General features: G+C 45.7%; 2 protein-coding genes across 12 annotated transcripts; both read left to right on the top strand.

The window, feature by feature from the left end:
* The first annotated feature begins 6,035 nt into the window (after window positions 1–6,035).
* LOC136539206 (STOREKEEPER protein-like) lies at window positions 6,036–8,366 on the top strand. Its single transcript, XM_066531139.1, has one exon. It carries the CDS (start codon window positions 6,116–6,118, stop codon window positions 6,797–6,799), a length of 684 nt encoding a protein of 227 aa, XP_066387236.1. The 5' UTR covers window positions 6,036–6,115; the 3' UTR covers window positions 6,800–8,366.
* Window positions 8,367–9,978: 1,612 nt separating this feature from the next.
* Window positions 9,979–16,950, top strand: LOC136539207 (STOREKEEPER protein-like). 11 transcript variants are annotated; one of them, XR_010779602.1, is made up of 4 exons: window positions 9,979–10,709; window positions 15,062–15,143; window positions 15,693–15,741; window positions 16,495–16,950. XR_010779602.1 is itself a non-coding variant. In XM_066531145.1 (3 exons), exons 1-2 carry the CDS (start codon window positions 10,059–10,061, stop codon window positions 15,098–15,100), a joined length of 690 nt encoding a protein of 229 aa, XP_066387242.1. In that variant the 5' UTR covers window positions 9,979–10,058; the 3' UTR covers window positions 15,101–15,143; window positions 16,495–16,950. The 11 variants fall into 11 exon arrangements, 8 of the variants coding, with proteins under 8 accessions (XP_066387242.1, XP_066387237.1, XP_066387238.1 ...); XR_010779603.1 differs by lacking the exon at window positions 15,693–15,741 and having other exon boundaries at window positions 9,979–10,774; XR_010779604.1 differs by lacking the exon at window positions 15,062–15,143 and having other exon boundaries at window positions 9,979–10,774.
* The last annotated feature ends 4,428 nt before the right edge of the window (window positions 16,951–21,378 follow it).

Here is a 21,378-nt window from a genome sequence, read left to right on the forward strand (position 1 = left end):
AGCGTTGCCCTAACCTGATCCATGATCGACTAGGAAGAGATTAGGATGTAAGCCTGGTCATTGACACGTGATGATAGGAACACAAAACTCGTAATCCCACATACCAAGCAGGCAATCCTCGTCCTATGAACATCAGCGGCCAGCGGGACCACTTGCTCTAGAAGCATTGTCAACCATCGGTGACCCTCAAGTATGTTATCCCAAATGCCATCCCCGATGACCGCAAGAGATATGTTTATCGTGACATGTTCGAACAGATCATTGTAACATCCCTGATGTTATAAAGTACTTAAAAGGTGATCATGTCATCATTATGCATAATCATCATGTATCAACTCATGAATGCATTTCATGTTTAATTTATAGCATGTAAATGTTGTTATGAAGTGTGTTATATGTTACATGAAATAATAGTGATTAAGAAACTTTGTGAATTTTAATGTGGGAATCTATTAAACAATTCAAATTCTTCCTTAATAAAAGTTTAATAATTTTTGTTGCAATGCTTGGTGTGAATATTGTTTTATGATATGTGTTGACTTGTATGGTTGAATCAATTTCAAAACAATTGTGTTGAATTGGATTTTCGAAAACCCGAATTTCCAGCATTTAAAGTTTACCCTGGAAAACCTAATTCAAAATCTAAGCACATTTTGGGGTTGAGCCTAAAAGCAAAAGTGTAGAGCTTGTCGAGTTGTACAAAGTTGGTTTTTGGAGTTTTCAAAGTTGTTTTATGAAATTTGAAGTAATTTGAAAAGGCGAGATTCTTTAAATGTCCCATTTTTTAATTCAAATTTGCATTTCAAAATGTAGACCGAATTAGGGGTTGGTTATAAAAGCAAAGTTGTAGAACTTTAAATTTTGAACAACTTTTATTTTTGGAGATTTTTGAGTTGTTATACAAATTTGGGAGTAATTTGGGATTTTTAAGCGAGTGGCAAATCTGTAATTCTGGTGAACAGTGCCCACGGCAGACACCTCATCGCCGGCGTGCTTCGATCAGCTTCCAGGCGCAACTGTGGTCGCCCTCGGCGTCGTGCTGGCGCGGAGAAGACTCCTACGTGGTTTCCTCTTGCTTCCTGGCCGTCATATATAGCTTGTGCTGTCGCCGTTCTTCTCCGTTTTGCGTCCTCGGCTTTTCTCGCCGCCATGGCCGCCATAGCCGAGCCTCCTTAGCCGCTGTCGTTCTTCCACCTCCGAGCCTTCTCCAATTCTACCGAGTGCACCACCACCTTCGTCGTCATTTGCCGCCCCTCCTGCGCCCCTTTTTCTGTCGCCGTAGTGCCATCGCCGCCGGAGCAGCCGCCGGCGTCCTGCCTGCTCGCGCGGCCAGCAGGCCACAGGCCATCTCTAGCCATGCTGCGGTCATCCTCGAGCTCGCCTCGCCACCCCGTCGCTCGACCACCCCTCCAATTGCCGCCTACGAGCGTCAGCCGGCCGGAAATCGAGCTCTCCGGCGTCCTCTGTTTTTCTTCCTCGCGACCAGGGACTTCAGCTTCAAATTCGAGATTTGTGAGGGGCTTTTCTGTGAACCGCAGACTCATATAAATAGTGCCGTTTGGACCTGTTTGCTTTGAAATCGGCTGGAACTTTGAAAATTCATAGTAATTCATAGGAAATTCGTATAATAGCAAATGAGGACTTTTTGGAATCCTTGTAAAATTGTCTATGCAGTAGATCTATAATATGGCATGTTTTAGTTTAAAGTTTTAGCTGCAAAAATAGATTTGTGCAGTAAGGTTGTAATGCTAATTGAATTTGTTATTTTCCATAACTGCAAATCTAGGGCTCCAAATGAAGTGAAATTTTTGTGGCATGCTACTCATGTGATAGTTGATGTGTGGTAAAAAATTTCATGAGTATTGGATGAAGTATGAGTGAGTTTTTGGTTTATCTCGCTCTCACATGATTTCTTGCAATAGCAAATTGTCTTTTTCATAGAGGCAGCTATACTTATGCAAATGGTATGAAATTTGTACAGTAGACTATTGAGAGGATATGTGAGCTACTGTAATTTTTGTAGAAGTTATTGTGCATTTTTGGTATATGTTCATAAATACACCTTGATGTCTAAATAAATTAAGAAATGTTTTAAGAAAATTTATTTAGAGGTGAGCACCATGCTTTCTGGTGTTCTTTAGTCATGTGTGAAATGTTGGTAAAGTTGGTTTTGCCCAATTATGTGTTTGCAACATAAGTTAATAATTATTTTCTTGCAATTGTCGTTTTGGGACAGTTTTTGGAACTGTTTGGATTATATCATGATAATGATGTTTTTCGAGAAACTTGTTAATAACAAAGTTGTAGATAATCCATGTATCTAGCTGCTGTTAAAATTTGGTGGTATTTGGCCTTGTGGTTTGTGAGTTATGCCTGTTTAAAGTTGGGTTTCAGAAATGGCTGCTCTCTGTCATTTGGGGACCAGTTTCTGTAAATGGGTATAATTGACTTAGTTAACTTGAGAATCATACTAAGATGATTAAAGATGAGTTGTAGAAAATTTCATAAGCTTTCCAGAATGTCTTGTTGCATGGCTATTGGATTTGTATAACTCTAGTTATGATCCAAACATGAAGCTGTTGTTTCCAGTCCTGAAATAGACATATGTTAGTTAAATAGCAAACCTTAATGACTTAGGTTTTGATTGAATTTTTTATTGAGTGATGTCCTTGGGTCATTAGTTGATAATGATCTTTGGTAATTGATGTTAGTATTCTGGAAAGGTTTAGTTAGTTTTGACTCGTAACTATACCGTGAAGGAAAGTTGTATTCAAGTTAGTTAATCTTTTATGCTTTCACCAATGCACCTCCATGCATCATGTCATACAATCCATCATGCTAAAGCATGCATTATTTATTTACGTGTAGTGCATACGTGAGTGAGAAGGTTCACGTTGACTAATCTTCGGATGAGTGTCATCATTCAATGGTGCTCGCATTGATCAAGTGTTGGCGAAGGTTCATCCATCAATGGTGATGCTGTCAAGTCTAACTCCATAATCTTTCTGTGGAACTAACCTTTTCCGTCAACGAAGGCAAGCCCCGGATGCATTTAAACCCTACCTTGTGTTTTACAAATTGATTTCGCTTTTGCTTTCATATACTGCATTAAGTGATTAGGAGTTAAGTGAAAACCTAATTGATGCATGACCAACCTTGTTTTCCTTATCTACCTTGTTAACCGTTTTAATTCGTATATGGCTAGTTATGCTTAGTCATGCTTAGATAAATAAAGGTCGGGTGATTACCTGTCACCTGCAAGTTTTAAATGGAACTTTGATTACTTATGTTATCATGTGATATGGGAATGTGGAGTAATAAATCTAGACCGGACGGACTCGGTGTGTGTGAGCCACAAGACCTGGTAATGTCTTGTGAGCGGGTTCTTTCCGCCTGAGTCGGTTAAGGTCCGTACCGTTGTTGAACTGTGTGCGGTGAGACTTTGTAGTACTAACCACATACTCCGGTAAGCCTTAACTTGGTGATTCTATTACGAGAATGGCTACTCGCGCACTGGGAGTGGAGAGATGGCGGGAATAGCGTGTACCCATGTGGCAATGGGCTGGATTGGTGGAGTACTGTATTCTCGGGTGGCGCGGACCCATTCTTGTTTTAGAGGATCTGAGGGTAGGTTGGTATATGTAGGTCGGGGACCTGCATATGTCGTGTGGTCTGGAATTCCCAGCTGGGTTATAATCGGTTCGAATCGTCGTTGCTCCTCGGTTATGGAGACTCACTTCTCTGTTCATCATCGTAGTTTAATAACTGAAATTTGAGAAGGTGTTGGATATGAAGTTTCATGATCTCAATACGGATCGTGTCAGCTTTGTATATGATCTTATAAAGTTTTACATGTTAAAATAAAGAATTTCATTAAAGAGCTTTTACGCAAAAGAACTTTGATTATTGCTAAAGCCATACCTTGAATCCCTGAGCCTGCATTCCTGAGTTCTATCGATTTTTATTTTGGTTAAGTCTTGTTGAGTACTTTTGTACTCAGGGTTCGTTGACCCTTATTGCAGGTGAGCCTCATGAGCAGGTCTGTTTTGGGCCATGTTGCATGACGGTTGTTCGATCCGATGATGATAAGTAAATGTGTGGCCCTTGGGCAGGGCAGTTCTATTGCGTGTTTTGTATTATGTTATAATGCCACTCCACTACTACGGTTTGGAATATTAATCGAACTTAGTTTGAAAGGTTTGAAATAAATGTTTTGTAAACTAAGTTATTGTAAGACTTCCGCTATATTACTCTGATGTATCTATTTGAATAAACTGTTGTAATACTACAATGACTCTGTAATGGGATCCTGCTCGGAAATCGTGGATGATTCGGGGTTCCACGGAGACACTCGACAGTCTTCTTAAGTTACTAGGAACATATGCATAGTCGTCAGAGGTCGTTGGACAGTGACAGGTGCATGTGGGTCCTATAATTTAGGAGGTTCTGCCACAATCATGAACATTCCTTATCGGAAACCATGGTTTCCCATGACCCACCTCGCCAAAGACTACATCGCCTGTAGGCTACGCGTCACTCTGGAAGATGTAGGATGGATATCGGGGAGATGCCAATGATGATGAGGGGAGAGATGCAACCGCCGGATGTGCGATGCTCATATTCGGTGACCCCCAGGCCTATCAAGATCGAAGACTCCTGAAGCTGACCCACAGGCAGGTCTACGTGGCTGCATCGGCTGCCCTGCTATATCTACATTGGTCCGAGCGGCTAATAATCCTTCCCATCCATGTTTTTTGGGAAAATGAAAAAATCCATCTCCAACAACTTTCAAACTCACCTTCCAATCTTTTGGCACTTGGGAAAAAAACCCTTGCACGTAAAGATCTATAGAGTCTTGGTCTCGCGTATCCTTCTTTCCCCACATAGGGGCCTCCTTGGTGCGACACGGAGCCCCAGCAGCAAGCGTGGCAAGCAGACACGCGTGGAGAGGGTGGTGTGGAGGACGCCGGAAGGCGTGAGGGAGTGCTCTACACTACCACACTGCCACTGTATCGCCGCAACCACCCTAGCGCACGCGGTGGAGCCACCGCTGGCCTTCCCCGCGCGAAGCCGAGTGCTCTCATGGGTGAGCGGTCCCTAGCATGCCTTTGCGCCACCCCTCACTGCCGACGTGGCCCTCACGGCCGAGATCGGCAGCTCTCTATCGTTCGCGTGTGCTTTGTTGCGAGCTTGAGAAGAAGGGAGTGGGAAAGGAAAAGGAGGAAAGACAAGGTTCCAGGTGAGAAAAGCACAAGAGAGAAATATTTGGCGGGAGGGTTTAAATGGGTATAGAAACAAATTCAGGGTTCCTGATGCAAAACATCACAAATCCTAGGACCGGGTCGCAGGGAAAAAAGGAGTGTCGCAGAAAAAATTCTATGTTTTTGGGATAAAAATATTGGGAACTATTGGATATAGCTTTCTTTATTCCTCCCAATACTTTTTTGAAAGTTGTAAAACTTTATGTTTTTTGCATAAAAATATTGGGTACTCTTGGAGATGCTCTTATTACTATAATTGATGTTGTAATACAAAAGTGACATTAGAGCATCTCCAAGAGTTCCAACAATTTTTTGTTAAGATTATAGAGTTTTTGAACTCGATAAAAATTATTGGGATGAATAAATAAGACCATCTCCAATAGTTCCTAATAATTTACTTCTAAAATATATAAGACAATTTTATATCAAGAATCGTATACTATTTCTAAATTATCATAACCACTTTTATATATTTTTTCTCTCTTGTACATTTGCACCAAGAACCCTTTCGTACTCTTTATTTCTGCCCACGTCCTTCCACATTTGGTTTGGCCACGATCATTCTATTTTTCGAAGCGCAGAAAGATCGAGAGGTGGGATTAAGAAAAGTTGGAGATTTTTTTTTTCATTCTCGCTAAAAAATCCTAGGTTTGGGGGGTTTACTGAGAACTCTGGGAGATGCATTTACTAGTTTTATATTAAAATTTTACTTTCCTTCAATTTATGAGCATGATGGTTCATTAATTTTACACACGTTTCCTGTTCTGCCAACCCTTCTTTAGCCCTTTACCTCCTCGGCTCCTCCCCCCTCCCCGCCCAGGGGCGCTCAGGCATCGCGGAGAGAACCCACAACGATGCCGCCGCCGACGGGCGCTCCGCATTCCGCGCCAGCGGCCGACGGCCGCAAGAAGCCGGCAGTCGCGACGTGGAGGGTGTGGTCGGAGGCGGACGAAGTCCGCATCCTCGAGGGCCTCGCCGCGTACGCCGCGGCCCACGGCGCAGAGCCGCGCCGGTCCCAGCTCCGCGCCGCGCTCGACGGCTGCGGCCTGGACAAGTCCGAGTTCACCGTCACGGAGATCTACGAGAAGGTGCGGCGGCTCCGTATCAAGTACGCGAACCTGCGCTCCGCCGGGGGCGTGCCGGTGCCTGCAGGCGGCGATGAGGCGCGCAAGTACGAGCTATCGATGGCGATTTGGGGCGACCGGCCGCTCAATGTCCCCAAGAAAGTAGGCGCCAGCCGTGCTACCAACGCCAGTGCCAATACCAATGCGGCGCCGCGGCCAGGCACACGCGTGCGCAGAGGGGTCGAGGAGCTGCAGGGCCTGTACCCCAGCCTTGCCTTGGCAGTTGAGGGGATCACGGACGACGAGTCACTGCGGCCAATGCTCAAGAGGGCCTTCCAACTTATCAGCGACGAAAAAGCACGTGAATTGGATGCCAAAATGAAGAAGCAGATGGCTAAGGAGGTGCAGATGACGTTGAACCAAAGTGCTCTGAGGAACCAGGTACTTGACGTGCTTATCAGATCCATGGATTGACAAGGCTTCATCAGCGGTGTTAAGTATGATGGGTATATATATATATATCTTTTGTGGGAAATGAACTCCGGAGGAATTAATTAATCACGTTCACTGTCGCCTAGTAAGTTTATATAGACTCTAGTAGGAGGAGGGGGATGACGATGTTGTTTTTGGTGTCATCAACCCTCTAGTATGAGTGTTCCCGTGTGTAACAATGTCAATGGCAAAACACTGGCAGCATGGCTTATGTTCTAGAAAAACATGTTTTAAATATTTAGCTAAAACTTCTTATACTAGTAGTTGGATAGTTATTAAATTAAGGTATAGTACTTTTTTTTGTGTGTCATGCAGAAAGATATACTTTACAAATCTAGGGGTCAACTTCACTCCTATTTCCCCTTAATACATAGGCAACACGCTGGTGTGTGACCCTGTTAAGTTCTGTGATTATGAGCTTTTGGAATTTATCCTTTTGTCCTTATAAAAAAAGATTTTGTCCTGCCTTTACAATCAACTCAAAACTCAAGACTGGACATCAAAATGTATGTATGGGGTACTTCTAACATAACACTCGGAACAGCAGTGTGTCATTGTATCACTCTGAATAATGCACACTATGAGAGATTGCTCTAAACAGCATAACATCCATTGTAAAACCAAAATGTTTTGTCATGGTACATTTATGGTATTCTGAACTACACGATGCTCTTTAGAGTGACATTATGATATAACCCGATGCTGGGATACACAGATGACAATACCAGATCTATCCTGGAAGCACAGAACAGTAATACAAATACTAATTTAACTACATGCCAGCATGAATGTCAGGTTCTTATTCTGAAACAGAGTGGCTATCAGTTTGAGTCTGAAACTGAAAACACCTCTTCAACGGTGGAAAATGGCTTGATGATGTCGGGTTTTCAAATGGATGACGTGTATCGTTCTTGTGTGTTCAACAGTGATCGGATGGTCCTGGTTTTATTTACAGTAGTTATTACTGCGTGTCTTGGTTAAGTGGATGAAAAACTGTTGTCCTGTTAGAAGTTAATTACTGTCCTTTGGAAGGGATATGCACCTGCACGTATGTGGATATCACTTTTTTCGGTTTTTTCCTCTCCTCTTTTTCCCTTGGACGATTTCCCTTGGTGGTCAGCACCGTCATCAGACTATGAAGATGACGAAGATCCTCATGGATGGGTAGTGGCATCAACATCCTTTAGGCCTACTTTGGCAGCAGTCTTCCCCGCGTGGAACCTGGAGATTTCCCTGGGCCAATCTGCCTCGTGCCAATCAGCCCCGGGCCAAATCTTCGTGCTCTTTGGCAGCCGACCAACCCGAGGATCGCAGCCCGCTTCCCTTTGTTTTCCACATCGGAAGCAATCCACGAGCGATGAGGCCGGGAGGGTTTCCCCGTGCATCCCCTCGGCGAGTCGCGACCTCCCGCGCACGCGCAGCTCTTCCTTTGCTCACGCAGGAGCTGCAAGTCGCAAGGCCGCCGCTACGGCATCCGGCCGTTGCCGCCGCCCCGGCATCCTGTCGCCACCTCCCCTCCGCCTTCTTGTCGCTTCGGCTCACGCCAATGGTGAGCCCTCCTCAGCCTACATCTCTGTGCCATCATGAACATTCCTTATCGGAAACCATGGTTTCCCATGACCCACCTCGCCAAAGACTACATCGCCTGTAGGCTACGCGTCACTCTGGAAGATGTAGGATGGATATCGGGGAGATGCCAATGATGATGAGGGGAGAGATGCAACCGCCGGATGTGCGATGCTCATATTCGGTGACCCCCAGGCCTATCAAGATCGAAGACTCCTGAAGCTGACCCACAGGCAGGTCTACGTGGCTGCATCGGCTGCCCTGCTATATCTACATTGGTCCGAGCGGCTAATAATCCTTCCCATCCATGTTTTTTGGGAAAATGAAAAAATCCATCTCCAACAACTTTCAAACTCACCTTCCAATCTTTTGGCACTTGGGAAAAAAACCCTTGCACGTAAAGATCTATAGAGTCTTGGTCTCGCGTATCCTTCTTTCCCCACATAGGGGCCTCCTTGGTGCGACACGGAGCCCCAGCAGCAAGCGTGGCAAGCAGACACGCGTGGAGAGGGTGGTGTGGAGGACGCCGGAAGGCGTGAGGGAGTGCTCTACACTACCACACTGCCACTGTATCGCCGCAACCACCCTAGCGCACGCGGTGGAGCCACCGCTGGCCTTCCCCGCGCGAAGCCGAGTGCTCTCATGGGTGAGCGGTCCCTAGCATGCCTTTGCGCCACCCCTCACTGCCGACGTGGCCCTCACGGCCGAGATCGGCAGCTCTCTATCGTTCGCGTGTGCTTTGTTGCGAGCTTGAGAAGAAGGGAGTGGGAAAGGAAAAGGAGGAAAGACAAGGTTCCAGGTGAGAAAAGCACAAGAGAGAAATATTTGGCGGGAGGGTTTAAATGGGTATAGAAACAAATTCAGGGTTCCTGATGCAAAACATCACAAATCCTAGGACCGGGTCGCAGGGAAAAAAGGAGTGTCGCAGAAAAAATTCTATGTTTTTGGGATAAAAATATTGGGAACTATTGGATATAGCTTTCTTTATTCCTCCCAATACTTTTTTGAAAGTTGTAAAACTTTATGTTTTTTGCATAAAAATATTGGGTACTCTTGGAGATGCTCTTATTACTATAATTGATGTTGTAATACAAAAGTGACATTAGAGCATCTCCAAGAGTTCCAACAATTTTTTGTTAAGATTATAGAGTTTTTGAACTCGATAAAAATTATTGGGATGAATAAATAAGACCATCTCCAATAGTTCCTAATAATTTACTTCTAAAATATATAAGACAATTTTATATCAAGAATCGTATACTATTTCTAAATTATCATAACCACTTTTATATATTTTTTCTCTCTTGTACATTTGCACCAAGAACCCTTTCGTACTCTTTATTTCTGCCCACGTCCTTCCACATTTGGTTTGGCCACGATCATTCTATTTTTCGAAGCGCAGAAAGATCGAGAGGTGGGATTAAGAAAAGTTGGAGATTTTTTTTTTCATTCTCGCTAAAAAATCCTAGGTTTGGGGGGTTTACTGAGAACTCTGGGAGATGCATTTACTAGTTTTATATTAAAATTTTACTTTCCTTCAATTTATGAGCATGATGGTTCATTAATTTTACACACGTTTCCTGTTCTGCCAACCCTTCTTTAGCCCTTTACCTCCTCGGCTCCTCCCCCCTCCCCGCCCAGGGGCGCTCAGGCATCGCGGAGAGAACCCACAACGATGCCGCCGCCGACGGGCGCTCCGCATTCCGCGCCAGCGGCCGACGGCCGCAAGAAGCCGGCAGTCGCGACGTGGAGGGTGTGGTCGGAGGCGGACGAAGTCCGCATCCTCGAGGGCCTCGCCGCGTACGCCGCGGCCCACGGCGCAGAGCCGCGCCGGTCCCAGCTCCGCGCCGCGCTCGACGGCTGCGGCCTGGACAAGTCCGAGTTCACCGTCACGGAGATCTACGAGAAGGTGCGGCGGCTCCGTATCAAGTACGCGAACCTGCGCTCCGCCGGGGGCGTGCCGGTGCCTGCAGGCGGCGATGAGGCGCGCAAGTACGAGCTATCGATGGCGATTTGGGGCGACCGGCCGCTCAATGTCCCCAAGAAAGTAGGCGCCAGCCGTGCTACCAACGCCAGTGCCAATACCAATGCGGCGCCGCGGCCAGGCACACGCGTGCGCAGAGGGGTCGAGGAGCTGCAGGGCCTGTACCCCAGCCTTGCCTTGGCAGTTGAGGGGATCACGGACGACGAGTCACTGCGGCCAATGCTCAAGAGGGCCTTCCAACTTATCAGCGACGAAAAAGCACGTGAATTGGATGCCAAAATGAAGAAGCAGATGGCTAAGGAGGTGCAGATGACGTTGAACCAAAGTGCTCTGAGGAACCAGGTACTTGACGTGCTTATCAGATCCATGGATTGACAAGGCTTCATCAGCGGTGTTAAGTATGATGGGTATATATATATATATCTTTTGTGGGAAATGAACTCCGGAGGAATTAATTAATCACGTTCACTGTCGCCTAGTAAGTTTATATAGACTCTAGTAGGAGGAGGGGGATGACGATGTTGTTTTTGGTGTCATCAACCCTCTAGTATGAGTGTTCCCGTGTGTAACAATGTCAATGGCAAAACACTGGCAGCATGGCTTATGTTCTAGAAAAACATGTTTTAAATATTTAGCTAAAACTTCTTATACTAGTAGTTGGATAGTTATTAAATTAAGGTATAGTACTTTTTTTTGTGTGTCATGCAGAAAGATATACTTTACAAATCTAGGGGTCAACTTCACTCCTATTTCCCCTTAATACATAGGCAACACGCTGGTGTGTGACCCTGTTAAGTTCTGTGATTATGAGCTTTTGGAATTTATCCTTTTGTCCTTATAAAAAAAGATTTTGTCCTGCCTTTACAATCAACTCAAAACTCAAGACTGGACATCAAAATGTATGTATGGGGTACTTCTAACATAACACTCGGAACAGCAGTGTGTCATTGTATCACTCTGAATAATGCACACTATGAGAGATTGCTCTAAACAGCATAACATCCATTGTAAAACCAAAATGTTTTGTCATGGTACATTTATGGTATTCTGAACTACACGATGCTCTTTAGAGTGACATTATGATATAACCCGATGCTGGGATACACAGATGACAATACCAGATCTATCCTGGAAGCACAGAACAGTAATACAAATACTAATTTAACTACATGCCAGCATGAATGTCAGGTTCTTATTCTGAAACAGAGTGGCTATCAGTTTGAGTCTGAAACTGAAAACACCTCTTCAACGGTGGAAAATGGCTTGATGATGTCGGGTTTTCAAATGGATGACGTGTATCGTTCTTGTGTGTTCAACAGTGATCGGATGGTCCTGGTTTTATTTACAGTAGTTATTACTGCGTGTCTTGGTTAAGTGGATGAAAAACTGTTGTCCTGTTAGAAGTTAATTACTGTCCTTTGGAAGGGATATGCACCTGCACGTATGTGGATATCACTTTTTTCGGTTTTTTCCTCTCCTCTTTTTCCCTTGGACGATTTCCCTTGGTGGTCAGCACCGTCATCAGACTATGAAGATGACGAAGATCCTCATGGATGGGTAGTGGCATCAACATCCTTTAGGCCTACTTTGGCAGCAGTCTTCCCCGCGTGGAACCTGGAGATTTCCCTGGGCCAATCTGCCTCGTGCCAATCAGCCCCGGGCCAAATCTTCGTGCTCTTTGGCAGCCGACCAACCCGAGGATCGCAGCCCGCTTCCCTTTGTTTTCCACATCGGAAGCAATCCACGAGCGATGAGGCCGGGAGGGTTTCCCCGTGCATCCCCTCGGCGAGTCGCGACCTCCCGCGCACGCGCAGCTCTTCCTTTGCTCACGCAGGAGCTGCAAGTCGCAAGGCCGCCGCTACGGCATCCGGCCGTTGCCGCCGCCCCGGCATCCTGTCGCCACCTCCCCTCCGCCTTCTTGTCGCTTCGGCTCACGCCAATGGTGAGCCCTCCTCAGCCTACATCTCTGTGCCTCCCGCTAGGGTTTAGGGTTTCTTGATCCTCTCTTCTCACAGACTGTTTCTCGTAGATCCTAGGGCCGCCGCCGCCACCTCGACGCCCGGCTACCTGAGCTTGATCCAGTTGTTAGAATAGGGCTTATTGGGCCAGCCGCATGGGTATTGATTATATGGGCTTGTTGAGCCTGATCCCAGGGCTTATTGAGCCTGATCTCAGGGCTTATATGGTAGTTGATTTGTTATTAGGCAAGGATCCAGCTGATTGGGTATTGATTATAAACCCCAGGCTATCCTTGCCTACCGATTCCCAGCTATCTACCATGCTGCGCCGCTGTCCCCCGTGCCCAAGACCTTCCGTAGCGCCCTTGCTGCCCCAAGTTGGCGTGCTGCTATGGAAGAACATGCTGCCTTGTTGAAAAACCACACCTGGAATCTCGTGCCCCAGCCCCCTCGAGCTAATGTGGTAATGGGGAAGTGGATTTTCAAGCACAAGTTCAAATGCCGATGGGTCTCTCGAACGGTACAAGGCGCGCTGGGTTCTTCGTGGATTCACCTAGCGCCTTGGTGTGGACTTCACTGAGACGTTCAGTCCCGTGGTAAAGCCAGCTACTGTCCGCACGGTGCCCTCACTGGCTTTGTCTCGTCAATGGTCGGCTTTGTCTCGTCAATGGTCTGTTCACCAGCTTGATGTGAAGAATGCTTTTTTGCACGGTACCTTGACTGAGATAGTCTACTGCGCACAGCCATCCGGTTTTGAGGATCCCACCCATCCTGACTTTGTTTGTCGGCTCAACAAGTCATTGTATGGGTTGAAGCAGGCTCCTCGTGCTTGGTACAGCCGGTTCGCTACATATTTGGTTTCCCTTGGATTTGTTGAAGCCAAGTCAGATACTTCACTCTTTGTCTATTGGCGTGGTTCAGATACTGACTATCTGCTGCTTTATGTTGATGACATCGTCCTTACAGCTTCCTCACCGGGTCTTCTTCGACGGATTATTTCAGCCCTCCAGCAGGAGTTTTCTATGAAGGACCTTGGTGAACTGCATCACTTTCTAGGTATGCATGTTCAGCGTTGTGGCGATGGTCTTCTCTCCCAGCGGCAGTACATGCTGGACATTCTTGATCGAGCTGGGATGGCAGAGTGCAAGCCATGTTCTACTCCGGTTGACACAAATCCAAAGGTCGCTGCTGCTGATGGTGCACCTGTGGCTGATGCATCTGACTTTCGCAGTCTTGCTGGTGCCTTACAGTACTTGATGTTCACTCGGCCTGACATCTCATATGCTGTTCAGCGGATTTGTCTACACATGCATGACCCTCGTGAACCTCATCTTGCGGCCCTCAAACGGATTCTACGCTACGTCTGAGGCACTCTTCACTTGGGCCTACCGCTGCAACTATCTGGATCTACTGATCTTGTGGTCTACACTGATGCTGATTGGGCTGGTTGTCCGGATACACGCAAGTCCACCTCGGGCTATGCCGTGTTTCTTGGTGACAATCTCGTCTCCTGGTCCTCCAAGCGTCAGAACACCGTCTCAAGGTCTAGTGCTGCAGCTGAGTATCGCGCAGTGGCTAATGGTGTCGCCGAGGCCGCCTGGCTGCGCCAGCTCCTCCAGGAGCACCACGCCCCTCTACGCCGCGCTACATTGGTGTATTGTGACAACAACAGCGCGGTCTACATGTCCTCCAACCCGGTTCCGCATCGGCGCACTAAGCACATCGAGATTGATCTCCACTTCGTCCGGGAGCGGGTTGCAATTGGTGACCTTCGTGTCCTTCATGTCCCGACTTCATCTCAATATGCGGACATCTTCACCAAAGGCCTCCCTTCTTCGGTTTTCACGGAGTTCAGGTCCAGTTTGAACGTGCGCAGTGGCTGACGATCAGACTACGGGGGCGTGTTAGAATAGGGCTTATTGGGCCAGCCGCATGGGCCTAGGCGCCCAGGGCTTATATGGTAGTTGATTTGTTATTAGGCAAGGATCCACCTGATTGGGTATTGATTATAAACCCTAGGCTATCCTTGCCTATATATTGTACACCTCCTGTTCTACTCATTAATCAATCTACTATATTCCCGAGCACACTTTCCTTCACCAGTGCCGCCGCCGCCCGCCGACCCGACCGTGCTAGCTCGATCTCGAGTTCTCGACCACTGCTCCATGACTGCCCCCGCTTGGCCGCCTTGCCTCGTCCCAAGATCTGGTGAGCCCTTCCTCTCTCCTCCTTGTCCTCCCTAGATCGAGCTCCTGCGACTTGGATGTGTAACTTTTACTCATTGGATGTGCTTGTAGTAGCAAACTGAGAATACCATGTTTTGTCTGATTGTTAAAGAACTGCCTTAATCAGCAGTGCCTGCGACTTGGATGTGCTATGCTGAATTTATTTAAGCTGCAGTGCCTTAATCAGCGATGCTGTGCACGCATGAGGTTTATTTAGCATGTGTCAGAGAGCAAATTCTCCTGCTTTAATTAGCTCAATAGACTGTGAAGCTTGTTCCAACTTCCAAGTTAGTTCAGCTGCTCTCAACTCTGATGGTCACATGTTTGAGTCAGTCAGTTAGCTCGGAATTTTCATAGTGTGCCTCGCAATCGCAAGGTTTAGTACACAAGATGCTGCTTATTAGAGTTTCTGAAAATTAAAGCCAATGTTTTTTTTGTTGCTGTCCTGGGATCAATTCTGTGACAAGATTACCAATTCTCTCGCTCAAAAATTTGAATCATGTTCCTGTAGGTCCAGCTCCTAGGGAGTCGTAGATTTCTGGTTTCGTGAACTAGTGTTGTCGCCATTACAATGTGCATTTAAATATTGCAAGGTATGTTCCTTTCTGCATTTAAATATTGCAATTCTTGAACACAACCAATTGACTGGGTGGTATGATATGTTCTACATATTTATTTTTAGATGTAGTTTATTCTTTGAGCTGGTATATCTCTCATAGTTGAGGATTGATGTGGATCTCGTGCAATATATAGTAGGATAGCAGCAGCTCTATAAAATTCTCATTGTCATGTGCATGGTTGTGTTGGACTGCATGATTATAAAAGCGCCAGTTCAGTTTTGACCAGCCACTGCTAGAATAGATGCAGCTGACAAGAAGTGAAGTGGTAGTGCTACTGAATTGTAGTACTAATTATACTACTGTTATGTCTCATATTGCTTGTAGATGAAATTTATCCTCCAATTTGGTAATCTGCAAAGTTCCTTAGGGCTCTACAAGTCCACGCTCTACAAGCCCACGCAGTTCTTAGTGCTCTGTTGCTGGAGAGGGATTTCAGTTTTGTGTGTAGGTAGCACTGCTCTGTGCAGGGATGCTATCAGTTTGGCACCAACCTTAACAATGCATTATCTTTGCTTTGCTCAGATAAAATGGATATGCCTCACAGCACCTTGAAGACCTGTTTCAGTATTTAGTAGGTTCCCCTCCAGTCCTCCACAGCATTGAAGTTTTATGTTATTATCTACATGTTTCTCCTAGCTTAAGAATGTTATCAAATCCTATCATGACTGATAGCTGTCTTATACGTACATGTAACTAGATGTATTCCCTGAGCGTTGCTGTGGGAATTGGACAATGAAACTTGGGTGGTGGTTAGATGGAAGTAGGAACATTGCTTAAAAAAGTTGTGGAATTGAAATAGGTCCAATGTTCAGAAGCATTTCGTCTAAACAAAATTACGAAAGAGTCGATTACACCGATTATTAACACATGATATTTTCATATATATACGAAAGAGAAATGGTAATCTGAAATTTCTGAGCTCAAGTTTTGGTAACCTGAAATGTCTAAGCACAGTTGTCCTTTATGGTGTCCTGTTACTGCTGGTATAGTTCAGTAGTCCTACTTCATCTTTTTTTATTTTGGCACAATGAATTGATGTTTATTCTAGTGAATTTCTAGTTGGAGTAGACCTTGTTGTCATATCCTGTTGTCATTTTCGGCTGATTGATCTAAAATGGGAAGCTTTGTTCACTGCACTTGAAACAAAAATATACAGTTCATTATTCATGCAGCCAAAGAGGTGTAATTACCAAGTCTGATTTATCTCATTGCAAAATTGCAGAATCCTTAGTGGAAGCATTGCATGATTTGAGATGAGTGAGGTGATACTTGAGTGCCTAATATATTCTAGGCATGACCCTACATTATGACATTTTTCTTTCAGATATGACATGCTAAGGACTTATCTGGTCTTGTTTGTCTCCGACATGCCATTCTTTCATCATTGGGCTATTGAGGCTGCCATGTTTAAGGGACTTAGAGAGCCTCAGTTGTGAAGGTGCCTCGACGAAGTCCCTGCAAGAAAAACCGCACTACGGCACTATGAGAAAACTGCACAGTTATCTGAATTTGGGGTGTGTTGAATAGATTATTTCAACCATTGTGCCAACAAGAACCCAAGCATTGCCAGTTCCCAGTAGAACTTTACATTTTTTATATATGTTTATGGACTAGTTCATATAACCTCTGGGTTATGTCTATCTATTGGATGTAAAGGATGGAAACCTTCTGTATCAATGCTATTATGACTTGGCTTTCACTAGATTTTAGATGATAGTTAGACATGATTTCAGATTTGAAATATTATTTATGTATTTGTATAGAGACTTATTCTGGAGATTTTCATGGTTCTGTGGTTCTAACATTGATCTGTGGTGAATTTCTTATATTATTTAACTTTTTCTGTTTTTCTTGATTTTTTACGATTTTTTGAGACATTGTTTTCAATTCTTCAATGGTGACAAGCAGCTCCAGAGAAACCAATCAGCATTGGCTGAACTCTTGCTCTCGTGAGTCCTCACAATGGGATGCCAAACAACCACAGGAAAACTCCCCCCATACCTGGATATCTCCTTAGGGATTGTGGCGGGAATCAAATGTCCAAAAATATCAATGCGCGTGGTTGTTTTCCCTGGGTTTATTCACCCGTGCTGCCAAAGTAAGCCTTACCTGGATGCCTTCAACAACCTCGACGTAAGGAAGCTGCATGCGTCCTAGTCTCCCTTGGCATTGTCCCCGGGTGGCGTGTCATGCCCCTGAGCACAATATATCTCTCTTTGATATTCGGCAATACGGTACACTACCAGAAGGAGACACTCTGAAAGGTTCTAAATAGCTAGAGGATGAATAGCCTATAAAAATTTCTACACAGACACTAAAGCAACTTGTTAGATAACTAAATGGAGAAATACAACTTTCTCTAGCTCTACTCAAAAGGCAAACCACCTGTCAACAATTCTAGTCAATTATGATCACTAGGCACTCAATGGTTATGTCTCTATTCTCTACACTAGTTGAGCTACCTAAGAACTAATTACAACTAAGAGGCTAAGCTACACAACTAGCTATAACTACCACAATCTCTACACAAAGTAAATACACAAAGTAAATACACAAAGTGAGATATACCGCCGTGGCAAGTGATCAATCAATGAATACCAAAGAATACCGAGGAGACAATGATGACACAATGATTTTTCCTCTGATGTTCACTTGCTTACCGGCAAGTTAGTCCCCGTTGTGGCGATTCACTCAGATGCTCACGCGCTAATAGGCATCACACGCCTAACCCGCAATCAGACGCTGCACAACTAACACAAGATAAGGATCCACAAGCCACGCGCAATCCACTAGAGTTGTCTTTCGTGATCTCCCACAGGGAAGGCACAAAAATCCCCCACAAGCACCACGATCGGAGCCGGCAACAATCACCAATAGCCGCTCAACGATCCTCCAATCACCAGGCCGTCTAGGTGTCGGCAAAAACTAAAAGTAACAAGATCTCCACCAGCCCAAAATGCCCAACTAGTGCCACAAAATATAAGACCACTAAGCAATGCACTAGAGGCTCTCAAATCTCACTCAAATGATGAAATCAAGTTTGCAAGTGAGTGGATTGTATTTGCTCAGCTCCCAAAGTGTGTACTCCGGTGTGGGAAGTGCCAAGAGAGTGGCCAAGGCCGGCCACCACCTCTATTTATAAGCCCACCGACAAAACTAGCCGTTATACCCCTTGGAGCAATTTCTGCATGGGCGCCGGATAGGCGGTGGTGGCACTGGACATGCCAAAGCGGTGCCCCAACGGGCAATTTTCAACAGCTAAGAAAGTAGCCATTGATCATCGGACAGACGGTGGCGGTGACCACCTAGGCCAAACCACCAAAATCCCAAGTCTCTGGAAAAAAGCAACGGAGGCACCGGACATAGGGCGACGGTGCCCATGGTAGTGACCACCTCGGTTGTCCCTGCTCTCTGGATAAAAGGGGCGGTGGCACTGGATAGCCCCCCAATGGTGCACCGCCCTCACCATGGCGGTGTACACCGGTCACAGCGGTGTACACCGGTCATAGCGGTGTACGTCGGTCACAGCAGTGACACCCCCTTCTCTGCTGCTAAGTCCTGAGGCCAGGTGGGCACCACCCTAGGGATGGCGGTGCCACCGAATAGACAGGGGCGGTGCCCCTAGGGCAGCACCCCGAGTCTGACGATGCCTCCTTTCTTCACCTTTGCCAAAGTGCTAACACTCCTAGTGTTCCACCATCACATGCAAGTGTGTTAGCATTTTCACAATCATTTTCCAAATGTTAATTACTTCTCACTGATTGTGCACTAGGCCTAAATGCAATGCATGTATTCCAACACCTAGTGGCACTTGATGATTGAGTTGTCCGATGAGAGCTCTCCTCTTAATAGTACGACCATCTATCCTAAATATGATCACACTCTCTATAGTGTCTTGATCACCAAAACAAAAATGCTCCTATCAAATATACCTTTGCCTTGAGCCATTTTGTTTTTTCTCTTTCTTCTTTGTCGTGTGCCACAGGCACTCAGCAAAGCCCACAAAATACTCGGCAAAGGCTTTGCCAAGTGTAACACTCGGCAAACAGCACACGACATCTACAGTGTCGACAAACGTCTCTTTGCTGAGTATTTTCTATCGAGCACTCAGCAAATACTTTGTCGAGAGCTGAAACCGACACTCGGCAAAAAAAAGTAACGCGATGGCGCGGAGATGGTCACGACTCATTTGCCGAGTGTCCCAGACCTAACACTCGGCAAACCTGCCATCTTTGCTGAGTGTCAAATCTCGGGCACTCAAGAAAACTGTCTTTTTTGCCGAGTGTCAAATACTGGAGACTCGGCAAAGACTGGCCCAGAATGTACAAAAGTTGGCTTCTTTGTCGAGTGTCAAATCCTGGCACTCGGCAAACCTACCATCTTAGCCGAGTGTCAAATACTAGACACTCAGCAAAGACTGGCCCAGAACATACAAATGTTGGCTTCTTTGCAGAGTGTCACAGCGCAGACACTCGGCAAAGAAGCCATTTTAGTCCCAGAATACATAGAAATTTGCCACGTGTTCGCTTTGCCGAGTGGTTTTACCCTGGCACTCGGGCAAGGCCTCTTTGCCGAGTGTAACACTCGGCAAAGCGACCATATATTCCCTGTTTTTATTGTTCGGTCACGTATAACGTACCCCACTCAAATAAACATTACATGCATCACACATAGTTCACAATAAGCATCACATGCAGTTCATATAGATATATCGACAACACATAAATGCAAATAAACTTTAGAATCACTAGTAGGTTCATTCACAACCACAAATAGTCACAAGTAGTCATAGGTAATCCACAAATGCAAATGCAAAAAAATCACAAGTAGTCACTTAGGCCACGAGTTTCACTGCGACCACGCTGGGTCATGAGGTTCATTCGATGCTGCCGATTGATTCTACACAAAGGAGAAGAGATTGCATGTGTGAGACAAGATTGAACAACATGTATGGTCTCTCTGCTGCCTAACTAGTACAACCCTTGCAACTATCAGCAATATCTTCTCAGTTGCATTGTGCTCTAGTATGATTGCTTAAGTACTAGTTGGTAACAAACATATAGCATTAGTCACTAAGTTTCTAGTGTCTGAGCATCTTTGTAAGATTGATCCTGCATAAACTAGAAACGGTGATTATAAGGTTGTAAAGTGACTCATAGTGCCTGAAACAGTATTTGGAGTTGGTTGAGGAGGGACTGGCATCGGTGGTGGAGGTTGACCGATTGCAGCAAAAACACCCCTCATATATTCAAACATCTACAACCGCTCTGCCTCCATCCTCTGTCGCTCTGCCTCCATCCTCTGCCGCTCCGCCTCCGCCCTCTACCGCTCTACCTCCATCTTTGCCTCTAGCTCCTCCCAGCACCTCGTTTCTTGTTACAGCTAAGCCTACAATATTTCATCCCAATATTACAATGTAATGCAAAAGTACGTAAAAATCAATGAATGATGAATAAAACAGAAATAACCTGGAGTGCGTTCATTTGGAACCATGTAGAGTCCGGCCGTGGGGGTATCACCGGGCTGAAACTCGTGCTCCGTGCTCGAATCTAGGAGAGTGGGAGTACTGGCCATGTTGATTGTTTCGTCGCCAATCCAGAACCGGCCATGCTTCTTGCCTCCTCCCGCCCTCATGACCACTTCTCCATCAAGGTCATGGGCGCTCGGATCATACTCTGGGCCATGGACCGTCCTTGCCATCGATGTGTATCCATCGAGGAAGATGTGGACAGACTCATTGTTGTACATCGAGGGCGGGTTCTCTGGGTTGTAGGCGACGTTGGCCGTCGCCTTGCCCTTATGGCCCAAAGCATATGCCATGAACTAGGAGCAAGGCTCTCCACCATGTGCCGCCGACTGCAAAAAAAGCAATATGATTAGAAATTATGCATAGTTGAGCGTTAGAATAAAGAAATGAATTTGTGTACCCATCTAGCCATGTTTTCTGAGAGGTTGAGGTTGCCTTCATGGTGTGGTGCACCCGGCATCAGCAAACGCCGCTCCCGACAAGCGTTGTGATTCTCCTCCCACGCAGGGGTCGCACCACCTGTCCACCATCCGGACCTAGCACTGCAGATCGTAGGCGCACCACCACGGAGGCACCTACGTCATCAAGTATATGACATATAAGAAGATGAAATTAAGTGTAATTAATCTAAAAAAATCAGTATTAATGTTCTATATTTACCTTTATGTATTGTTCCGGGGT

Source organism: Miscanthus floridulus, chromosome 2 (assembly GCF_019320115.1).
Source record: "Miscanthus floridulus cultivar M001 chromosome 2, ASM1932011v1, whole genome shotgun sequence".
NCBI classification, from domain to species: Eukaryota; Viridiplantae; Streptophyta; class Magnoliopsida; order Poales; family Poaceae; genus Miscanthus; species Miscanthus floridulus.